Source organism: Lonchura striata, chromosome 7 (assembly GCF_050655825.1).
Source record: "Lonchura striata isolate lonStrDom1 chromosome 7, ASM5065582v1, whole genome shotgun sequence".
NCBI classification, from domain to species: domain Eukaryota; kingdom Metazoa; phylum Chordata; class Aves; order Passeriformes; family Estrildidae; genus Lonchura; species Lonchura striata.
The window spans coordinates 5,988,797-6,013,281 of NC_140709.1; the positions used below are offsets into that span (position 1 = coordinate 5,988,797).

The following is a 24,485-nucleotide window of genomic DNA, read 5'->3' on the forward strand; positions in this document are numbered from 1 at the left end:
AGCGTGGCTGTCCAGATGTTGAGCTTCCAACATCTGGGCTTTGAAATGGGCCCTTAGACAGAGCCCCTGAGTTTGGTTTTGTTTGTTAACACAATCCCCCTCGGGCACACCAGCATGGCTGTGGCTCTGGGGTGAGCTGGAGCTGGTACAATCAAGGGCAGGAATGCAATTAGCAGCCTTGGAAGGGCTGCTGTGGGCAGATGGGAGCTGAAAAGGCTGTGCCTGTTGTGAGACAGACTTTTATATCTATTGGCCTGGGAGCCCAAAGCAATGTGTGAGGAATGGTCCTGCACAGGGATAAGCCATTTGAACACTGAACCATGGCATCTGTGGCCCTTGCTTGCACACAGGGCAGTTGTACCCTCTCCATAAATCATCCCAGAATGAGGTTTCCCTCACTGGTCCAGGTTAACCTGTCCTGCTGTGTGGGTTAGCTACCCAAGAGTTCAAATCAGCTGCTCAGCCTGAGGTTCACCTGCTCAGCCTGAGAAACTCCAGATTTCTTTGGCCATCATCCTTCTTTGGCCTTCATCCTGTTTCTGCCTTAGGGCAAGTGCTGTCTTCAGGCACAGCCTCAGAACCTCTGCAAGGCAAGAGGAAGAGTATCCAGGACCTGTAGGACACAGAAATACTTCAAAGTCTGTGCTGAAAACCCTGTCTCTGGCAGAGCACAGGATTTTAGTTGTACTTTTTTTCAATCCTGTCTTTCTACCCCCCAGACCATTACCTGGTGCAGAATTACAACAGCCCATGAGGATCTGAGTATTCATCTCACAGTTTGCCCTCTGCCCTGGCAGCACATCCATCTGAGCACTTCACCTCCCATCTTTCTGGAAAGATCCCTGTCCCAGTAACAGCTCCTGATGGAAATATTCTGTGTCTGCTGACTCTCAAGATTTTTCAGGCTTTTTTTCCAGAAAGCTGTAATTTCAGGCACTATTAGCACCTGCTCTCACATGGCAAAATCCAGGAGTGCCTGTTTTTTACAGACATAGAGCAAAAGAATCTTTTATTCAAAATCTGTTTAAGAGCACTGCACTAATGCACACTGCCTGTGCCTTCCCTGGAATTAAATGCAGGATGTCAGAGTTCCTGCTCCTGTGGGCTGTGCAAGCACTGCCCTCAGTGGCCTAATGCTGGTCCTGGGCTTAGATGCAAGTCACCGTTAGAAAAAAGGGGTTTTGCTGTGTCCAATGGGTAACAACATTCTGTGTCACTGTCTTTTTCAGTACCTCCAGTGATGGTTGTTACGTGGGTTACCACAAGCTCTAAATGGACTATCATTATTATTTATTTAGTGTTTCTCCCACTACGGGTTACGGGTATGGGCCCAGCAGTGACTCTCTTATGAATGTTATACGTACAGGGCAAGCACATGGGGTAATTTGTCTCAGTAATTTTGCACCCATTTCAGGTCAGGACACTGGGTGATCCTTCTCAAAACGCTTCTCATCCATTACATTCTTGTCTTCTCTTGAACCCAGGTAAAAGTTTAACACCTGTTCCTCTTCTAGGAGAAGTCCCAGAAGTCACCCAGCTGCCATGGGTCAAACTGCTCTTTCAGGATTTGTAGATCTGAGCACCAGCATCCATGGGGCAACTGCTGTCAGCAAACTCATCTATGATCCCTGGTCCAAATTTGGATCAAATCCTTACAGCCCTCTTCTCTAGACAATGCTCTGTTCTTCACATTAAAATAAAAATTGTTATTTATACAACAAATGCACCCAAGAATAAAGACTCAGTTGTGCTAGGCACTATAAAAACAAGCAGTAATCCCCCAAAGAACTTTGATATTTCAGTTCTCCTGGGAAGACTGGTCACAATGAATGTTTAAAACCTATTTCTACTCAAGGAAAGTTGTTGGTCTTTCCCTCCTTGCAGTTCTTGATAGCACACATAAAGCACTAAACACAGAAGCTGCGTGTGACTTTGCAACTCCAGCCTCAGGTAGAAAACATGTGCAGGTCCTGCCAGGTACATCTATGGACTCCTAAGCAGAAATTTCTGCCTGAATCAGGAAAATGATGAGCCAGGCATTGCCCCTCACTTAAAACCCCCACCCCACAGTGGAAATGTGATAACAACAGGTTCCACAGAGAGCAGCCATCCCAAACCCCTGCCAGAAAAGCATATTTCTGGCTGCCTGCTGCTGCACTGTCTTTGTGAATGTGCCCAAAACAAATCCCTTTCAGAGCAGTTCGAGTCCCAGGCTTGCCTGGGTGCACTTTGAAGCAGTTTGTTCTAAGCCAGTCATGTTCACTATCCTAATCTGACATGAAGCCTGATGGAAAAATCTGTGATCGATTATAGCAGCAGGACAAAGAGATATGAGAGGAAAGCAATGCAAAGGAACAGATATCCATCACTGGCTCGCAACGAGCCTGAAGAAGGTGGCTGGTGCTGCTCCTGAATTTGAAGGCAGTGTTGCACATCTTTCTGCTGTTCTAGGTAAACACTCCCAGCTGCAGACCCTTTGTCTTACAGACAGACCGATCTGGTAAGAAAAGTGGATTTTGAAGTATGGATTTTGTTGGAAGGGAACAAAATAAACTATTGGTTTGTTACCTTGAAAACGGTGTAGCATGTAATGAGTGTTTGCAGCACTTTCACAGCTGCTTATTACTCTTCTTTCTAAGCTTCTGAGTGTTGAGGGGTTTTTGTTTAGATTTACACTTTTTAATTGATTGAATGTGAAATATATGATGGAACAACTTTGTATTGAATAAGAAATAGCAGACACAATCAACAAACTTTAATGTTGAGTTAGCTTTTTTCTCATTGCTGGACAAGATCATACTTCAAAGCAAATTAAAAATGTGAAGTCAAATCCTGATTGCAATGCAGGCAACAGAAATCTTCCTGTCAGCCTCAATAAAAGCAGGTGTAAGTTTTCAGTATTAGTCCAGTCCATCCAATTCACATGTCTTTCTGTCTTTATCTAATCTAATACATGGCTGTGAGATAAATTACAGAAGGGTATGATAAATTGCATTGCTATTCATTTCTGGCAAGATCACCTATACACTGGCCACTAATTCATCTCCGCCAGGATCCACTGTAGCACACGAGATCCTTGAAACAGCCTCCAAACACTGTCATTTCATTTTCTTTTAAGAAAACAAAGAGATTATATCTGCTGGCCAATAGCCTACTTACCCTCACGAAAATAAATGATACCTCACTGACCTCTGTAAAATCATGGTTATAAAAGTATCAACATATATTTATAGCATTAAGAGTCACAAAGATATTAGGTCCCTCTGTGCTGTTTGAGTGGAAAATGATGATATGTTTTAGATTGAGGGATTTCAAAAGGGGAAAGGATGACATGGTTTAGGTTTAGGGATTTTTAAGAGTGTTTAATTTGTTTAATTTTGTTTTCATTGGATTTTGGTGTTCTTTGTCCAGATAATACAAACAAAACACACAACATAGGGTAAGAAATCTGCAATATATTGTAACAAATTTTTTTCTGGTAATTTTGTTAAGAGCTATTCACCACTCTTGAACAAAGCACCATCCTAAATCACACCAGTACCACACACTCTCTGTTGGATACTGTTCACATCCATCTGTGAGTTCAAAGAGCAATTTGCTTCCCATTAAAGCAAAAAGGGGAGACCTCTTATTTCCCCTTACACCCATCAGATCCATCCCTGCCTTCCACATGAACTCTGCTGGGCAGCACCAGGACACTCCCACACAAAGCTGCTGCCAAGCCCATCCATGGCACACACCCTTGTCCCCACCACTGGCCTGGATGTGCCAGGGCTTCACCCCGAGCCAACCCCATGTCCCAGCCCAATGTCCCACCACTCTCCTGCCAAGGAAGAGGGGAAGCTGATTACAATTCTGGCTGCAGTGCCCCTGCCCCTGCTCAGTACCAGCTCAGGAAATTGCTTTCTGCTCCTCAGCATCTGACTGCCAACTTCCTCCTCCTTATCCTGCCAGAAATCGCTGGGAAACGGTGCCTTGGATGATCCAACAGCTGCTGAATTTCACACAGGAGACCAATTACCACTGAGGTGCAGCAAAGTGATTTTGCATATCAAGATTTTAAAGAAATTTGGGGCATTGTGAGATGAAGGACATTATTGATGTGAAAAGAAAATTATCATATTTACTTCAGAATCCGTTATCCACACCTGCAAACAGTACTTAAAAACAGAGCATGCATTGCAGGTTGACGTGAAAACCTGGCCTGGTGAGAGGTAAAATTTCCTTGATTATTTCAGGGAGATGAAGGCTTCATCCTGCACTATTTAGGAGCTGTTGAGGCATAATGGCTACGTCCAGCTAATTGGATGCATTGCTATAGGCACTTGAGGAATGTGATAGACAGATGCATTCAGCTAGAGAGATATCCCTTGGTGCAGAGAGCTGAAGTCAATTAGGGAGTTAAACTGTGAAAGATTTGACCTGATGTCATTTATATCTCGAGTCATAATTAACACTTAAAGTTCAACTCTATAGCAATTTTCTTTTAATAACACTTAAAACCTACACAGAGCTGAAAGAATTGCGCAGACATGATGAAGGATGACTTGAGTGCATGCCTGGATTTCTGTGTTAGTAATTAAGCCTCAAAACACCTTTGTGAGGCCTATGGGGAGAATCATTTCTCTCCAGTTTCTCCTCTGAAGAGAAGCAGGGTTTACCCAATGGCTCCCCAAAGTCTCTGGCACCTGGAGATAAGGACAGAAGCTCTTTCAGGTGCTGAACGCTCAGCTCAGCCGAGCTCCCATCTTTTTGTCTTGCTGAATTTTTTAATTTTACCACAATCTTTAGAAATATCACGGACAAATTACTTTTCAAATGGCCTGGGCCTTCCAATTAAAATCTGTGCAAATGCAGAACCTAAAAATCTGTCACAAACACAGCTTCTGCCTCAAAGGTTTTCATATGGATGAAATATGAATCTTACCGAGGGAAGAAACTCTGAGAGTGAGACCTTGTAAGATGGGATTCAGCTCGCTGCAGATTCTTATGGTCAAGTTATAACTGCCCATAAAGAGGGGGAAAAATGGAATTGCTGACAAAACTTTTAAACTACAGCAGTGGAAATGGCGCCGCAATAATTTATAATCTACAGGCAGCTTTGGATTTATTATCACAATGACAAATGCACTGTCATTGTTAATAGGATATTTCCCAGCAAGGACTTCTTGTTATGCAAGCCAGGTTCACTATGTCATGCAGCATGATAGCAATAAAGTCTACAAGAATTTGTAATGAACTTCAATTACTAATAGATTATGGTTAATGGGAAATATGTGCAGTAAAGATATGGGTTTTTATATGCACCTTCTGGTACTCTACAAGGCAATGATTTATGCTACAATTTCTGTTAACATTCTCCAGTATGAAAAAAAAAAAGCCTAAATTGGTGGAAAGCCACTCCATCCATAACAAATATTTAAGATAATTTTGCACATCATGTAAATGAAGATGTAAAATTAGATATTAATCCGTTTCATTTTAGCATTTGTATTTTTATTAAAAATGAAGACTTTGCCCTACTGTGTAATGACATTAAAAACCCTATCATGGGCTGCAAGCATGAATTACCCCAGTGCAGGAGTGGTGACAGCAGCCGAGCCGTGAGCGCATTTGTTCAATTTGCTGTAGTAATTAACGGAGCAGTGAGAATATTTTTCTGTATATGATTTAAAGTAACAGCCCTGGAGCTGCCTGGGCAGATGTGTTTGGTGTGGAGGGACACGTGGATGAAGCCTGGGCCCTTTGGAGGGGCTCAGCCTTTTCCTCCCCCATTGGGGCTCCCCCCAGCCTTTCAGGTATGGCTCAAAGCCATGGACATTGGGCTATTCCCTCCCCTGCACAGCAAATCTCCCATGGGAATTCCTTTGGGAAATAATCACCTGCAACAGCAGCTCTGTGCCACAGAGCCACAGGCTCTCCTTTACTTATCAGAGGGACCCAGGCCCAGGTGTTTGCCTGTTGTTTCAAAAGACTCCCTCCTCTTTCTTCTCCTCCCTCCCTCCTTCCAGCTTTTTTGCTGCTGTACCTGCGTTAAAATCTGCATATTCTGGGTTTATGTGCTCATGAAATGAAAAGGAAAATCTCCCAATTTAAAAACGAGTACTGCTCATGTTTGTCTTCGAGAAAAACATGGAGATGCAATATCAAGGATTGCATTTACCCAGGGTCACATTTCATATCTAAAAGATATATTTAGCCAGAAAGAGACACCAATGCACGAAGTGCTTTCAGGATCATTTCTGGTATATTTTTAATACAGGTATCCTGAAGCCAAACTTGATCCCATCAGTATTGTGCTGGGTTAATACCATTGCTCTCAATGAACCTCTGTACAAAGCCTATAAATTAGTTTTTTTAGGGATGCAAGCCAGGAAAAAAATATGGAATTGGGGTTTGACCTTTTTACAAGGTTTTTAGTGAGAGCATAAAGGGAATGGCTTCAAACTGACAGAGGGCAGGTTTAGGTTAGAGATTTGGAAGAAATTCCTAAGGGTGATGAGGCCCTGGCACTGACTGCTGTGCAAATGCCAGGCCATGGACAAACTGTACTTCCCACCCCTGCTGTGGAATAGCAGTGTCTCACTGTACAATTTAGGGTGATTCTCACATGAAAATGTGGTTCTCCACTCTATTAGGAAGTTGTTTGACAGATTTACAAAATGTACTTCGGTTTTTATGGTAAAATGAGCATAAAATTGTGCTTCCCCACACTCATTTCCTTCTAAATAATACTTAAAGTACTTGCTTCTTGAAAATGTGTGAATGTGTTATAAATTTAAAATTAAAAGTAATTTACCCCTTAAGGGTGCTCTGCTGATTCAGTTTTCCCCCAGTCCCTTAACACCAGCTCTTGCAAGATACAAAATGGAGTTTAATGCATTTTCCCCCCTCCCAGTTTTTAATGAAATTCTCCTCAGAAGTAAAACAAGGGAAGAAGCTCTCTGTGCATTCACACTGAATATTTGTGTGTGTGTGTGTGTGTGTGTGTGTGTGTGTGTGTGTGTGTGTGTGTTTGTGTGTGTGTGTGGTCAAATCCTCCTCTGTTCTCTCCAGATCAGTTCTGCTGCTTCTCATCTTTCCAGCTCTCTCCCATATTTTCAGACCAAGCCTCCTCCAAAACTGCTAAAACCACTTTTTTTGTTGTTGTTGTTGTTGTTGTTTGTTTTTACGGTTTTTTTTTTTGTTTTTTTTTTTTTTTTTTTTTCAAGTCTGATTAACAATAAAACAGCAGGATCTTCAAGGGCATCTTAATGCTGAGTTTTGTTGCTGTATTAGTGGTTTTTTTGTTTTGTTCTGGCATTTCTGTGGCTCCCTGAGATATCTCACCCCTGACAGGGTTGATGTGGCAATATTCAGCAGTCACCTGCTTTGCAAGCACCATCTAGAAAAGGTCACTGACAGCCCAAAAGAGCCACGAAAATAAATGTAACTTTAATTTGTTTGCCATTAGAAATGTGTGCAGCAATCTGTTCTAATGGGTGATTTTCTTCATCCCTGCTTTGGAATGTGACCACAGCAGCTCACAGATATACTGAGGTCTTCTAATGCAGGAGCCTGTGTACAGAACTGGGTAACGTGGTAATAGATTTTGTTCTGTCCAACAGAGGAATATCATGGAAACATTCTAAAATCCACAAGAATTAACATTTGAGCGCCAAGAGAAATTTGTGTTCCAAATAACTTGCCCCAAAATAAATATAAACAGCTATTATACCAAATATAATCTCTTGAAACCACTTCAAATGATTAATAATCTATATTGTATCAGAAATGTGTGTGCAAAAAAAAACCCATAATTCCTTGCAGCTAAAGTATTACCTAAAGCAAACCATTTCAACACTGAATCAAATTATTTCAATGGCAGAAATCACACCTGTCTCAGGGGATAAATCGAGTATTCAGGCTGTTAAATCCATTCAAGCGACTCTATTGTATCCCACCATGTATTGTGCCTTGTAGAGAGAAAACAGTTCTGAAAACTATAAAATCATTTAGCAAAACAAATGCATCAACCACAACAGCCTCACATGGAGAAGAGGCTGAGGAGGTGAAACCCCTTCTTGCTGAATCCCTTGTATAGTGAATAGATGTATCTGACACAATGCCAGTGAAAATGAAAAAAAAAAAAAAATGCTGCTGGAACCAGTCATTTTGGTATCAAAGTTTATTTTTACATTTTCCTTATTACAAAGCTCACAGGCCAGGGGAAGACTGGGACCAGAAGCATCGTGTGGTTAATTAAAAACACAAAAAAAAGCTCTATGTGACTGCAGCAGCTGATTCCTAACAAAGACTTTGCATTGGAGCTCACCACTGCAATCCACCTCCCCAGGACATTTCTTCCCAACCCTGTGCCTCAAACACCTTCCCTTGCTTCCCTCCTGTAGTGCCACTGTGGACCTGGCACACAATTTATTCTGCAGCTACATCATAAAGTAAAAATACAGGAAGGGGAAGCAGTGCCATTAAACAGAGATGCCTGCAGAGGCAGGAGCATGTAGGTGTGAGGCCACCTTCACAGCAGCTGCAGGTATGAGATCCTCAAGTCACAAGCTCAAGAAATGCCATCAAAGATCCACCCAATGCTTGGTCACTCCGAGACTGCACTCCTGCCAGCTGCACCAAGAAATTGCAATTTGCTTGTTTAGTCTATAGAGAGTTTTTAAATGAAGGTGGTGGAACCACAGGTAGTTCTGGATTATTCCTTAGGAAATGGTTAGGTTTCTGCAGTGCCTGAGTGCCTGAGAGTTACAGCTGATTACACAACATCTGTATGATAAAGCACAATTTACTGCCTAGTGAGTTAAACATTCGTAGATTAGTGTGGAATTAATCAAGTATTAAAGCTCACTTATAAAAACAGATGTTAATACTGATTTCTTAACAAGCTCCAAAAATTATTATCAGTGCTAAAGTAAATTAAGCCATTTATAAAAGATGAAAAAATGCATTTCAGCTGTTAATAGTTTGTATTTCTTTGCTTTGGTTAAGAAGAGGTTAACTCATGGCTCAATCACTATTACACCCAGGTTGTTATTGAAAAACACTTTCCCATCTCTGATTTCACTGCACCCAGGCTTTCTTAGCTCCTCCATCACCTGATGCTTTAGTTCAGCAGGGGCAATTTCAGCAAATTCAAGTGTTTCTGTCGGGAAATCCAGCAAGAGCTCCCCATCTTTGTCCCCTTCCATAAAGCAGCTGGTTATGTCCATGTGGGATGGGAGCTCGTAGAGCTGGGACTTCACCCCAGCTGAATCCAGCATCCTTGGCAAATCAGCAGAGGAAACATAAGAGCAAAGACATTCCAAAGGGAAGGAAGATCCATACTTCTTCCACAGTGTTTCCCAGCCACTCTTTCCTAAGAGATAAACCATCAGAAAAACACTCAGAGTTAAGGAAGAACACAATTTGAAAGCAGTTTGGATTGTCTGGGTTTTTTAAGCAGTTGCCATCATTGCAAGTGGGATCTTTCCAGAGCTGGGATGTGTCCTGGGGCAGAGTGGAGCTGGCTGCCTCCCTGCAGGTTTGGGGGCTGCAGGAGTGGGTGGGCACCTACCCTGGAGCTCCAGCACCCCTCCTCGAGCCCCCAGGTGAGGCCAGAGCAGCTCACACTTGTGTACCTCTTCTCAAGTGACATTTTATAAAGCAAACCAGCTGGGTAAGCTGAAAAGTCCCCACATACATCTTCACATCTTTCTTTTCCGCCAGCCTGGATCTCTGCTTTGGTATTTCTACTGTAAATAATTTTTAGAAGGATTACTCAGTGTGAAAAATGCATATTTTATGATTGGATTTTCACAAATATTACAATGAATATTATATGTATAATGTTAGAAAGTTATACTGTATTAATTCCCTTAAGTAGTGTTTTAAATATAGTTTTAGGTTCCAACATAATGTTAAAATAGAGATTATGTATGTGGGGGGAGTTTTTTTTCAGAATGAGATACTCCCTTTGAAGAACACCTAAATCTTCCAAAGGAGAGGAATTTGTGGCTTCTTATCAGAAGAAACTAATTTCTTCAGGCCTTGCTCAGACTCGAAGAAGCCAGGGGATTAAAGGAAACAGTTGACATACAACAGAGTTTCTTGTTTTAAATAGAATGTATGCATAACCATGAAGGATATATGAATATGCAACAAGTGTATTGGTTTAAGGGTGATTCCTTTGTTCACAAGTCATGGTTTTCATGACTTAGTGTCCAAGAGCATCCTGACGTCCATAATTCTTTGCTTTTTATTGTCTTGTAACTGTCCTAACTCTAAACTTTATTACTCTAATTGTATTATTTTTATAACCATTTAATTTTATTAAACTTTTAAAATTTTAAAAATAAAGTGCTTGGCGTTTTTCACACTCAGAATGACTGGACAGGATGAAAATAATTTTGAGCCTAATGAGCATCTCTCGAAAATTCTGTGTGCTGTATACAACAATAATTCTCCCTAGGTAGTAAAACCTGTTACTCGTGGTTTTGCAGTTGCTTTATCTGCAAACAGTTATTTATAATCAAATCAACAGTTTGGTGTTTAGAAGAGAGTCGACAATATTTTCTTTCGCCTGGTGGAAATGGAATGCAGAGCACTAATTGCAGGAAATGTGCCGGTGTCAGTGCTGTGTGACTCGGTGCAATTATCCCCTACCTGAATGCAAGGCTCAGCATTTGGCTCTGCTTTTGTCTGCGAGGTGTGGCAACAGCTCCTCAGCCCCTGCACATTCTTTCCTGTATTCACATTCTATGAATATCCAAAGGGACATGTTAAGCAACTAGAAAAGAGTTTCAATTAACTATATGCAGGTAATCAGCAATAGTCTGATACTACTATCTAGTCTCATTCAGCCAAACAACATGAATAGGCTTTTAAAAATAATTTCAAATACAGATTTCTTGCTGTAAACTGAAAACACTTCAAACCAAAAACGTTTTGGGGAAAAAAGTCGTTGAATAAATTCAGGTCAGAAGTGTCACTTCAGAGTGGATCCTTCATGAACAAAATAAAAGGAACTTCATCACATTTGCAGAGGTGGCCAAATTCAATGAGAAATTAAGCTTAAACCTCTGAATAAATTATGCTTAACATAGCTTTCAGAGCTGCTAGATGTGACTGTTTACACAGCTGAAATTTCCACAGCTTTTGAGGCAAATTAAAGAATTTTTAGAGTCAAATTAGGCTCCACCACTGCACTGTCTCTGGCATACCTTGCCCACAGTATTAAAAGGTTGTCATTTACTCTACTCCGACATTTTCCTGCTGGATTGACCTCAGAGCATCTCTGTGAGATCCGAAACAGCCTGAGAATGCTGTTTTGTACCCAAAATGATGATATTAAGGAAATGGGCAGTTTGAAAAGAAAATGAACCATATGTGCTCCAACACCTGCTGTATGGCACTTCCGAGCCCCCCGCAGCCATTTGCTTAATGCCACAAGTCTCTGGGAGAGAGAAAATGCAGTGCCCAGCCTGGAGAGCCTTTTCCAGCACACAGCAGAGGCTGAAGGGGCTCCTGTGAGTGAGAGCTGCAGGTGGAGCCTCTCCTGCTGCAGGGCCTCCATCCCTGGACAGGCTGTGGATGGGGAAGGGCAGTGAAAGCTGCTTTGTGCTGTTATGTGTAGTAAATATAATTTGTGTGCCATTCCCTGTATGAAATATGTAATGTTGGATACTTGTTAGATTATGCCCGTTTGTGTTAGTTCCTCCCCCCTTTGCAGGCGAGACTGGGTGTATATTGAAAACTGATTTACAAGTAAAAGGATGTGGATCAGCCAGGAGATGGGCCATGGCTGGGCTCCTGGTGTTGACCATCGGGTGCTGATCATCGCATGAACGGCCCAAGATGGATCTCATGGAAATCCTCAGACAGATCCATGTGAATGCAGCCTTCCTGTAAACTCTCATCAGGGATTCACCAAAAAAAGAAAATCTTATTAACCTATGGACTCTAAATAGGAGAAAATACGGATTGCTGAAATCTTGGCCGCAGGCAGAATTTTCCCTATAAAAACCGCCTGTGCCAGGATGGAGGTGTGTGGGCATAGGGGAAAACCTCTGCTGAGGCTGACTCCTTGTTGCACACCCAGGGTTGATTCTATCTTTTTCCATGGCTGGCTAGATAGAATTTGAACGCTAATAAATTTTTTTTTATTATTTTTAATCTGGCTGAATTCTCATTTATAACAGTGCCCACGGTATGGGGTTTTGGCTCATAAATCCTCAATCCTTACGACCCACACAGACACGGACAGTGGTCAGGTTTCAGGGGATGTCTGCTCACCTCTGTGGCCTTTGCTACACACAGGAACCCCAAAGGTCCTCGGAGCCCTTTCCTGACTGAGCAGTGCTGCTGGAGCAGCTCTCACCTGACACCAGGATCATGAGGAGCTTCGCCTGCGGTTCCAGGAGGCTGTGGAAGTACTGGATAGTTGCTGGGATATCTTTCACATAGTAGAGCATCTGGAAAAAGCAGAGATGATTAGAGACACACAGTGCCATGCTGGTGACTATTATAACGCTGTTAAAAAGAACCAAACGTGGGCATTCCTGACAGAAAAGCAGGACAGTGAGGCACATGAGGAAGGGGTGGGCAGTGGGCTCCCACTGCAGGCTCTGGGCTCTCATGCCCTGCCTGCTCTCTGGCACTGCCAGGTCTGAGCTCACGTTATTCAGCAGCCTGAGATAAAGGTATTTGCCTTTCTTCAGTGAAGGTTTCAGTGAACTTGGAAATAGAAAGGCAATTTCATGGAGAGGACAAGGAGCTTTTGAAGACACTAGCTAAAATATATTCTTAGTTGACTGCCACCCACAGCCTGGTTAATAGGACTACTGTGCTCAAAGCTGCTTTTCATTTTTGCAGTTCATTTATGCTAAAGCACTTCAAATTACTGGGAAGTAAACTCACCTTTCTTCCCCTAAGAGTGGATAATGAGGTCACATACTTCGTGCATACTCTTAACAACTGAGTCTTTGGCAGCATTTACTTTGCAGAGACTCTTACCTAGATCATGTGAATGAAGTCCCATTTTTTAGTTTTCTTTTCTGCATTCATTCGACTTTCATATTCATTAGCTGTCTCCTTGTGCCAGGTAAACTTTATGTTCTCCAGGTTTGATGCCTGAGCCACATGCTCTGAAATAGAGGAGAAGGCAGGAGAGAGTTATCTCAATTGCAAATATGGGGCTGATTTCCACTCAGAGCTTTAATACATCCAAAAGCCCTATTTAGGTTGAGAGTTTTGGTACCAGTTTAACACAACAGTGGAATATCTTAAACCTTGAGCCCATATGTGAGGAGAAGACTGTAGAAGCTTTATAGGGCAAAATCTTAAAAGAGTCTGTTGCTTTTCCCTTTTCTGCCTCATTTGAGCTCCTCTGGTTTTACCTGAGATAAAAAAAAAGAAAAAAAAAAAAAGTAATTTCTTCCCCATGACTGGCTCAAGCTGAATTAAAAGATGTTAAAAGATGTTGGCTGGGACAGATTGTTATGAGGCCATGAGCAGCACATTTCATGGGGAATAGGAGGACTGATGGCCCCAGCACTTACGTGCCACAGAAAACCCACATGGCTGAACAGGTCAGGCCACGGTGGAGGAATTTCCCCAAATAAAAACAGGTGCTCAAGGGTGGATCAAAGCAGGGGTTTCTTGAGAAGCACAATTTAAAGACTGAGAAGGGCAGAAAAAGCAAATGTATTCTAAATTTGTGTAACTAGGATGGTAGGAGAGGAAGGAGCTTTGTTCCAAGAGCAAGGACCCGTCTCTTGACATTCAGTGGCTTCTGTGTTGAAACAATTTTTCGGAAGCCCTCAGTTCTGACCAACTGCTTCAGGCAAAAGGGGTGACAGTGTTTGAAAGCAAAGAGCTTTAAGGAGTGACACATGGAGTGTCTTCAGACCTCAATTCAATGCACATCAGCAACTGAGGGAAACAGAAATCTGGAGAAGTGGATTCAAAGAACAAGTTACACTGAGGGCCTGGCTCATTGCTGCATCCCCTCTGGTTTTATGCGAGCAAAATGGAGAGATAATTTCATAATGTAGGGAATACTAATGTCCATCTGCTGGCATATGGAGCTCATCTCCCTGCCTGGCACTCAGGATTGCTCCAGGACAAAGCAGGCTCTGGGTCAGCTCCTGTGCTTCACTGGAGTTAGCATCAATTTAAAACTTAAAAGGCAGGCTGAGCCTCAGCTACAGAGCACAGTTGCTGAAACCAGAGCCTTTACACCACTGACAACAATGTTCCTCCTTCTGGGCTCTGATTTGGACACATCCCCATCAGGCAGATGAGAAATGCTCCTTCAGGGCTTATCTCCTCTCTTGTGTGGCTGGAAAAGGGCCACCCCTTTCAGTGAGCTCCCATTTATCAGCCACTGGCCCCAGCGCTGGCAGCTCAGATTTAATTTGCTGTTCTACACTCAGAAGCAGCTCTTATCCCCCTCACCAATAATCTGGGGCAATCTGGTTCAGTTTAATTGTTGGTCTGTCTGCAAGGAGGAGCTGTGAAGAAAACTGAATTGTTTTCCAGGCTGGGCCTTCAAAGTCCAGATTCTTGGAAGTGCAAATTCATTATGGGATTAGGGTAAATTACTGCCTAAATATTCATCTCAATCCATTATGAAAAATTTTCCTGCCTTTTCCCTGGGTTCATCACAGATTCTTTTCCCAGTCAGAAGCTGGCTGTGTACCTGATGGGTGCCATCAAAGCTGGGCTGCCTGCAGCTGTGCTGGTGGTGCAGCTGGTTTGTGGGGCCACCAAGACCCCAACCATGGCCACCAAGGGATCCACCAGGAGTGCAGGAAAGGCACAGCCTGCCCATGAGGCTTTGAGGAAAGCCTCCATCACATGCCACAGCCCAAGAGAAACCCGGGTTTGTCATCACTGCACATCCCAGTAAGGAGTTTCTCTCATGAGCTTGGCTTCTCTTTCCCATGGAGAAAGCATTTGGTGAGGCAAAGACATAACTGCTGAATCCTCAGAGGTGCAGGTAATGCTTTTAATTCTCTACTGAAAATCTTAGGCCTCAGAAACCTAATTAATGGTAGCTACTGGGGACATGATTAATTGCCAAATAAGAAAGTTTAAAGAAAAAAATTCAGATTAATATTTAATTTCTAGTTTAGCATAAAACTTAAAATAAGGACAACATTTTATATTTTCTTTTACTTTCTTCTGGAAAGAAACTCACTGCAGTAGGATTGGACTGTCAGTTAATTGGTGGCAGATGGTGGCACCACTGGAAAGATTCAGAGCAAATCCAGTCCAGTGTAGCCCAGACAGGACAGAAATTCTTTGTTCAAGTGCACAAACTGTCTTACAAACAGAGAAGATGCTCTGGTGCCCACCCTTCACCATTTCAGTCTGCAGCAACATAAGAGCACCAGGGATTTTGCACAAGGCATCTTTTAAAACATCAGGTCTGTGTTAAATTGAGAAAGATCCAAAAAAATTAGGTTTGTCCTGGGAGTCTTTGGTGCTTCCAGTGATTCTGAGCTACCTCACTGGTTTTTGGTTTTTTTTTTCCCCTTTGACTTCCACAAGCTGATTCACACTGGGAATGCTTCATTTTTAAGGACTTCAGCAAGAGCAAGATTGGAGATTTACAGTGTGGCTTTACAGCCTGGTATTGACTATGGTTTGGAGGCTTTCCAGCAAGAGACTCAGCTGATGAGGTTCATTCCTCGCTGTCACATCCATTCAGGATGGCTCTCCAGCCAGGTGTGCTCTGCTCAGGGCTGGGGTCACCTCCCTCAACACCAGAATCACCTGGAGTTAATCCTGGGAGGCTCTAATCCAGTGATAACCAAACCCTGCTGTTGGGCAATTTGATCAAAGTACCCTGGTTAACACTCATTCCTCCTCAGAAAATGTTCCATTTTCCTTCATGGATGCTGCTTAGACCTTTGGGCCGGGAGAAGGAAAGAAGCTCTGAGCCCCAGAGCACACGGCAAAAATCTTTCCTATCACTCCTGCTTTCCTTTCCCTGTTTTCTAATTCAAAGCCTGGTTACTAATTTAGTGCCCCACTGTGAGGTTTAGGTATTTGTTGGAAACGATTTTTAAGATGTGAGAGAATTACCATGAGACACTAAGATTTTCCCTTTGATGCTGAGGAAGGATCCTAATTCAACACAAGTTGAAGTGCAAAAACTTTCTGAAATGCTGGGATTTCACTCCATTCCCATACAATCACCCTCACTTCCCAGCTTGTTTAGCTTTTAAAGTCTGCCTAGGCAAGTATTTGCCATGCAGAGTTCTTTGCAGTGTGAGAGACTAAGATTTTAATGAGAGTGATCATCGTTGAGAAGCAATGATGGCAAAAAAGCATGAAACTAAATTTTTTAACTTTAAAGAAACAGTTCTGATAAGAAGTCATTTGGACACAGGGCCATCTACCTTTCAACACTTTTTAATGCATGTAAAATAACTAATGTAAATGTAATTTATTTAATGTAAAAATACCTTTGTACTTTGAGATTTGGTCAGCACTTGGCTCTATCACGTCATTGTTGATGGTGACCCCGGGATATCTGGCTCATACTTTTGAGAAGATCTGCAAGTCCATCTCACCTAAAGAAGCAAAACAAAACAGAGAATGAAAACAAAGCTCAGGCAAAGGACACAAAACAGAGAATGAAAACAAAGCTCAGGCAAAGGAAATCTCCACCACCATCACACTCCCAGCTTGGCAGATTGATTTCTGCCATTTATGTAGAGATGCACCATACAAGTCCAAGCTGCTTTGTATTCTCAGTAGGTTGTAACTGAAGGCTGAGCTCTAGGATTTGAGAAAAACGTAAATATCAGTCCCACTTTCTTAATTTCTCCCCTCTGACTGGCACCACCAGGGCCAAGGGAAAACCTGACACGGTTATGCTTGACCTCTCTTTTTCTGGACATGGTCTAACCTCGAGGGGGACATCCTACACGACTCTCATGGTGCCAGTTCTGATGGTTCCAAGTCACCAGCAAACTTGGCAGCACTTCTCAGGATTCAGTAGGAGCATTTTTAGCCAGGCACCTCACTGTTTACAAGGTCATATGGGGGAGGGAAAGGGAATATATGTTTACACTGGAATCAGAGACAATACTCATATCTGTTTGTCTTTATTGTCCTGTGACTTTTCCCAAAAGAATGATGAATAGAGAACATACCATTTGTGTTTAGCTAACCTTTGTTTACAGAATACCCCAGAGATTCCTGTATTGCATGTTTTTGTTGAGGAATAAATCTATCTAAACACTGCTCAGGCCAGCTGTAATTATTTTATTGATGTATGTACTGGTAGATCCAAGATTTCAAAATTTAAAAATAGCTCCATAATTCTCAGCCATCTCACCCCATCTGTAGTGGAGGAAACTCAGGGGGATGATATTTTTGACTGAGGCATGGGTCCAGGGACAATATCCTGCTGACTTGCTCAACTTTCTCCAACCTCTGCTTATTGTGCTTGGATAGATTTTAGGTGGAAAAAATAACAGCAGAATAAATGAGGGTAAGAAAGAGTGAAACAGAGAGTAACTACAGTGACTGATAGATTCAGGGGTCGTGTTACAAGTAAATATTGAGCTTTGTCCTGGAAGATTTCCTCGTGCTCACACAGAACTCCATGTTATAAAATTCCCTACAAATGAACAAACTTTTGCACTGAATGGAAGACCACCCTGATGGCCAGACAGGCCCTTGCTGAGTGGCTGTGGAAGGAGGAACTGCACAGCCTCTGCCCACCCTCATCATTTTGACAGCCCTGGACTCCCACCACTTCAGCATTGGCTCCATCGTGCAGAATATTTGAGGAACAAAAGGAAAACACTGGGCACTAAATTGCTCATTAGTGCCCAGAGGACACAATATACAAAATGAGCAAGAGTTGCACTTTCTCAGACTTACATGTCTTTCTTAGAGCAACCAGCAATACCAACATTCCCATGCCATCTCTGGAAGCACGTTCTTTGAGGGAGGGAAATCGAATTTCTGAGGCAGCAGAAAGAGCTGCAGCTTTGCTATCACTGCAAGCCCTGTACTCTGTAGTCTGCCATGGTAAAATTTGGAAGCACAGAATTTGTAATTAACTACTGCACTAGATTTTCAGTTGCTTTACCAACTTTCCATAACATGATTAGTCCTTTGAAAAGGCTGTGCAGGTCCTGATTTAAAAAACAAAATTAAAAAATTGAATTTTGTATTTTCATATACAAATAGGTTAAAATATTCCCTTTCTGCTCTTGTGTGGCCAAATCACCCTTGTACTGTTTTTAACCAAAAAACCTACCCCTTTGATTCATAATTTATTCCACAGCCTTAAATGACTTCACTTAGCTCTTTTATATGCAAACAAGTGTCCTGAGGCATTTTACACTCAGATCGGTGGCAGCTTGCATTATCAACAATTTGGCAATTAGGCTATCCAAATTATTTAAACTCTCCAACACAATTACCTTTTAAAGGCTACCACTATGTTCACCATTAAGTTTCTAATTAAACATTTTACGTAACGGGATAGTTTATAGCCCAGTTGCTACTTTCTAGCAGCGCTGATGACTTTTATGGTTTTCAAAGGTACAGAGTGCAGCGCGCTGGAGTGTGAACACAAAAAGGAGCTGTGTTCAGGAGGATGGGATGGGATGGGATGGGATGGGATGGGATGGGATGGGATGGGATGGGATGGGATGGGATGGGATGGGATGGGATGGGCCTCCCAGGCTGCAAAAGCGGAGAGGAAACATTTTCCTTCTGTGCCTCCTCCCAGTGAAGCGCAGGGGCAGGTGGGGTCGGGGCAGCAGCTCCATCATTGCCCTCCCACAGCAGCCAGTATCAGCTGGAGGGATGTGGGGATCAGCTCCCTCCCGGCCTAACAATGGCCCATGGAGAGAACCAACCCGTGAGCAGGTGGGGCTGGATGATTTGGGGATTTTGACATCACAAAGTGATGTATTGATTGATGGCAAGCTGGACTGTCTCTGGCCAGGGAGTGAAGTACCACACTAAGTAAAGTGTTCCTGTTAAAAACATCTTCCTTTATCCTTTCCTTTCCTTTCCTTTTCTTCTTTCTCTTTTTTCTCCCCAAAGAACAGTTTCCTTTGGAGAGCAATGTTCCTGCTCTGTCACACTGTCTGTTTTATAGCTAATGCCAGCCATTTGCATACAATTACTTTATGGAAGAGAGACTGACAAAACTAAGCTTAGTCTTTGGTGATGGTACAACTAAAGCATCTAAACTAGATTAACTGTTCATATACAATTTAAGTATGGTGACTTAATGGGCAGAGAAGGAAACATAGGTTTTAATTATGGGGACACTTCAGCAAGAATTTAATGAAAAGAAGCCACTTGATCTTACTGGTATTGTTTTTCCATTCAGTGAGTGTCAGATAAAAGACTTTATTTGTGATTTCTTCTGGATTTCCTCTGGAGCTTATGCTCAGCTCCAGTGTTTTGGGGGTCAGTAGCTCCAGGAGGAGATTGTACACTGATGGTGGTCAGCAAACAGCCAAAGCAGAGCTTAGCCATGGCTCTTACATAGCAGTGATGGGAGTTAGCACCTCAATAAAGTTACAGGGGAAATATTGTAATGCAGGTAAAATCATAATATTCTGAGAAATATAAGACATTATTTTTTGGGGGGGTTTGGATAGTTTTTTTTGCTGCTTTTTTGTTTTGCTTTGTTTTGTCTTGTTTTGTTTTTGTATAGAAACCTTATGAGCAGCTAAAGTTTCTCTCTGCCTTTGAGGAGTGATGGTGTAGGAGAGGTTTTTGTGGAGGACATAGAGGAATCAGAGTGGGGAGGCACAAGCTGTTTTCAGATAATGTGGTCACACACCAATTAACACCACCTGTCCCCTGGAGCTGACTTATCAAGGAAAGACTTATTTCCCATTCTGCTCCTTTTGCAATTTTTAGTCCTCTATTCTTTAAAAAAGAAAAAGGAAAAAACATTTCAATATTGAAGTCCATACATATCTGCTCCACCACCAACGCTTAAAACATTGATTGCAGACTTCCAAATTCCAATACTGAAAAACATTATTTATACATTTTAGGAGAGCTGCCCGGTAGAGAGAGCTCCATGCATGATGTGAAACACTGGAGATCCCACTAAGACCAAAATTTGCAGGGCAAAACCCAAATGTAATGTGTGTGTACACAGGCATACCTACAAGTGGACAGGAGGGATCAGATTCAGGACTCTTCCCCTTTGGACATTCAAGATTTCCAATTATTTTGGCGATTTGTAGAGGTGGCATTTTGCTTTTATTATGAGGGAATACAACAGAAGCAAGTACACACCTTCTCTGTGTCTGTGCTCTGAGGAACAGAGAGCCCTCTGGGTCTGGACCAGCAGCTTAAATATTATTTGTAGAAGTTCTGTATTATGCACAATGGGGAGGGCTATGGGAGAGTGTAATGCTCCTAAAATCCCTGAGTGGGGCTTTGGCAGAGCCATGAAGCCCTGAGAAGAGCCTCCCCAGAGCCAGGATTTGATTCTGGCTGCCTGCTCCCAAGCCAGCCTGCAAAGTGAGGGGTCCAGCAAAGGACACACGCTGGCAGGCAAAGCAGGAGCATGATCCAGCCATCCTAGAGAAACCCTAAATATTACCTTGTCACCCTGATTATTAAGATTTTCTAAAGCCTTCTGAGTTTACATTCTGTTGGAGAACTTTCCCACACAATTTCTGTAAACAACATATTGTTTACATTCTTTTATGGGGGCGGAGAAACTTGATGTACTGGTGGTTTGTCCAATGTCTTTGGAGAGGTGGCCCATTCACTCTCCAATCCAATGTCACCTTTGGGAAAGTATAAAGGTCGGAGTCAGAGAATAAACCTTCTTCTTTACCTTGCAAATAGCAGGTGGCTCACGTCGTGCTTTCACGTGTCCTATAGCGACATTACCTGAACACTCGCTTTTAAAAAGCTGCCTTCCATCAAGTTTGATGCTAGAATGCAGCATCTGTTACAGCATTTCAGAGCTGACTCAGGGCCAGCTGTGTTCGTGTGCGAGGAAACAATGCAGCCTTATCTCCTCCTGGCTAGGATCCTCCATCCCGGAGAGCCACCACGCAATGTGTGCAATCCTCCAGCCAAGCCCTTTCAGAAGCCAGCAGACAGGGCAGGGAACAGCAATGTGCCTCTCCAGGCAGCCTCCCAGGCCAGCACCCCCGAGGGACCGTGGCTGTCCCCAGCCCAGGGTGGCACCTCGCTGTTACCTGGCAATCATGCCCGGCAGCCGCCTCTCCATGAACTCCTGCGTGCTCTGGTGCTCCGTGGACCTCTCCAGGAAGAGGTGGAATGCCTGGATGTATCTGTCAAGGTCAGCCAGCAAACTCCTCATGGGTGAAGCCATGCTGGGAGGGTGCAGGAGGGGACAGGCTGCTCCCTGCAGCTCTTCTCTCAGGCCTAGAGAAGAAACGAAAAGTGCTGGAGGGGAAAATCCAGCCTGCAGCCAGGCTTTGCTCCATGTCCCTGCTGCTGCCTCAGTGTTACACGAGCCTGCGAGAGAAGCTGTAAATGGAGTCCAAGCAACAAAGGGTAATTTATCATCTTTAATCTGTGCAGAGCAAGTGCCAGCATTTTTTAACTGTGCTGACACAGTTTTCTGTTTAAACACAGTATAAGGATCTTCAGATGCCTCTTAAATACAAAAAAAACCCCAAAATCCTCTGTTTTGTGAAGGCATAGAGAGGCTCCAAAGGCTGGGTCTGGATTAGAAGAAAGTGCAACACTCATCTCCAGAGACTCTGGCAGATGTCTCTATCTGTTTTTTTTAATCTTTTGATGTCCTTAAATGGAATGCTGATGGTGGGGTGAAAACAATAAAAACCTTATAAATGCACTTTATTTTTCTAGTTCCTCTGAAGATAATGGTACAATTCCCATGGGTTAAGTAGCTAATTCACCAAAGCCACGTGAGTTACTGGAATACATATTGTGCTAAACCAGGCTTACAGGCAATCAGGAGTGGGGAAGGCAAAGCGTGTTAGCAGGGAAGTGTCAGACTGTACCTTAAAAAGTGCACAAAGATGTCTTTAACCTCTCTTAAACTGCAGTTTTAGTTCATCACATCTTGTCCTGCCTGGCAAGGAGGAAGGGGAACCCCCTCCCTCCTCAGGAGCCCCATGCTGAAGGACACACTGCATTTCCTTGGTGTCTCTTACTGACCCCTCTGACATCCCAGGCACCTCTTGTTATTTTTACAGTTCCCTTTGGACTGTCTCCAGCCAAACCCCATTGGTGCTGAAGTGCAGCACAAAGTCCTCCTAGCCATTGCTTTTCCTGGCTCCCAGTGCAGCTGGGATGATTTCCCTGGCTCCACTGAGACCCTGCACCCGCTGCCTTCACTCACCAGCATGACTGGAATCCAGATCGTGGGCTGTTCCCAGACTGCTTCTCTGCTCCCTTTGGATTATCAATCTGGCCTCTGTTGTGTCCAAATCCCTCCCAGATGCACATCAAATAACACAAATAATTTCAAACCATAAACAGAAACAAAAGCAACAGGCTCAGGTCCATATTTGCCATTGCCTCCCTTTCTGGCAGTGAACTTCTGACAAATTTTCTGACTGTGCAACCAGTTTTCCACCCACCCAATACCTGTCTCATCAAGACCACATCTTCTTTGCTTGTTTATGAGAATGTCATACACAATGGTGCCATCTCCTTCTCCCCTGAACACCCACAGAAAGATGGGCTCGAAACAATTTCTTCCTGATGGATCCACATTGCCTGACCATCATCTTACTCTCTTTCTGCTGCAGGGAGGGCTGTTTGCAGGGACTATTTCTGGGGACAGCTGTCATGCTGAGCAGCTGCCCAGATCCCTCTCCTGCCCCCTTTCCAATGACAACATCAGCTGCTTGGCTTTGCCCATTTTCCTTCCCTGCCTGTGACAAAGGTAACATCCAAGTCATGACGTGTTTTGGTTTTGCAGCCCATGGACCAAATCTCCACAAATCCCAAAATCTCCTGCAGGAAGGGGCATGGTGAAGCTTGGTGACAATTCACCTCCTCAAGTGAGTGCTGCTACCAGAGCCCTTGGCAATGGCTGAGAATTCATAATCAATTAGCAATGCCTGATAATTGCTCTCCTTGTGGCAGTCCCAAAGACCAGTGGTGACCTCTGGAGCAGGTCCCAAGGTTGATTTTCCACCCATAGTGCCTCCAAGGCAGACTGGCTTTGGTACGCTCCCTGCTCCCCACCTTCTCAGAGTGCAAGGATACTTTCAAGTGAAAAAATAGCAAAACTCAGAATTTTAAAGAGCACTGATGAAAAACAAGCTGGCACAACACTGGTAACAAGTAGATGGGAGAGCTTTAAAAACTTTGTCAGCCTCTGACTGACAACCCCTGCTTGACCCAGATGAGCAGCACTCAAACAACAACATCTGAATTAACCTAGGGAATCCAAGTGGGAATTTTTCCAGAGATAGTAAGGAAGGAAAATCCTAGATATACCCTGAATGAGAATTACTCACTGCTAACCCACCCTGAAAACACAATGGTGTATTCTGTGTTTATCCATTCCTTTGCTATGCCTGACTCCTTTCTTTTTATTTTAAGTGCATCAGGAGGCTTTTCTGTTTGACACTAATATATTTTTGCTACCTTCAATATTTAAAAAATAACATTGCAGCTTATAAGAGGACATTTAGATAATTGACCCTTTTTTCTGTGCCTCCCTCTAGTTCCCATGATTTAATTTGCCAACATCCCCTGCTCAGCAGTCTCTAATGAGCAGCCAAGATTCATTTTCATGTTGGGTGCAGTTCAAGGAATTTGTCTCATTTCTTTCATTACATTTTTGGGTGTTGGAATTTGCCCCATTTATTTATTTCATTCTGGGTTTTGGTTTTTGTTTTGGTTTTTTTGTTGTTGTTTTTTGTGGGTTTTTTTTGTTTTGTTTTTGTTGTTTTTGTTTGGTTGGTTGGCTTTTGTTTGTTTGTTTGTTTGTTTGTTTTCTGTTTGAATTGCAGCCAGCTAACTTTAAAAATTAGTAAAGAGAAGGAAGGAAAGCATCGCTTTCTGAATTAGGCTGATAGAAACTTGTAAGGTACTAATGTTCACTCGGGCATGTTCCCTTCAGTGATAATTGAAACTTATCCGTGGCTCCCTAGAAAGATTGAGGAGTTTTGAAAGCAGACACTGTTTATGCTTGATATGTCCCTGCTTTGTGCCAGCAGAGTGAAACCTGCTTTAAAGTAACCATAAAAGCCTTTAAACCCTCCCCGTGAAGGCAGCAAACAAAGTGATGGGGCAGTTTGGGTTTACCAGCGGTCCGGGATCCCGCTCGGACTGAGCCCGCTCCATCAGCGCTGGCTCCCAGCAGCCTCCCTTACCTGGGCTGTTCTGTGCTCCTGGGGGTGTGGGGTGATGCTGCTGAGCCCCTGGGATGTGCTCCCAGCTGGCCACTTCCTAATCCAGCCATTTTTCTGTGCAGCCACCTTCCCATCCAGGCACCTCGCAGCCAGCTCCATCCCGGGGCGGTGGCACGG

The 24,485-nt window shown here is 43.2% G+C and overlaps 1 protein-coding gene across 1 annotated transcript; it reads right to left on the bottom strand.

Annotated features, from left to right (window-relative positions):
- Positions 1–19: 19 nt before the first annotated feature.
- Positions 20–24,323, bottom strand: HNMT (histamine N-methyltransferase). The gene is given in 6 exon segments (XM_085584842.1): positions 20–9,361; positions 12,362–12,455; positions 12,997–13,127; positions 16,458–16,567; positions 19,959–20,009; positions 21,204–24,323. Coding segments are annotated over 6 exon segments (879 nt in total). The 5' UTR covers positions 21,341–24,323; the 3' UTR covers positions 20–9,005.
- Between the last annotated feature and the right edge of the window lie 162 nt (positions 24,324–24,485).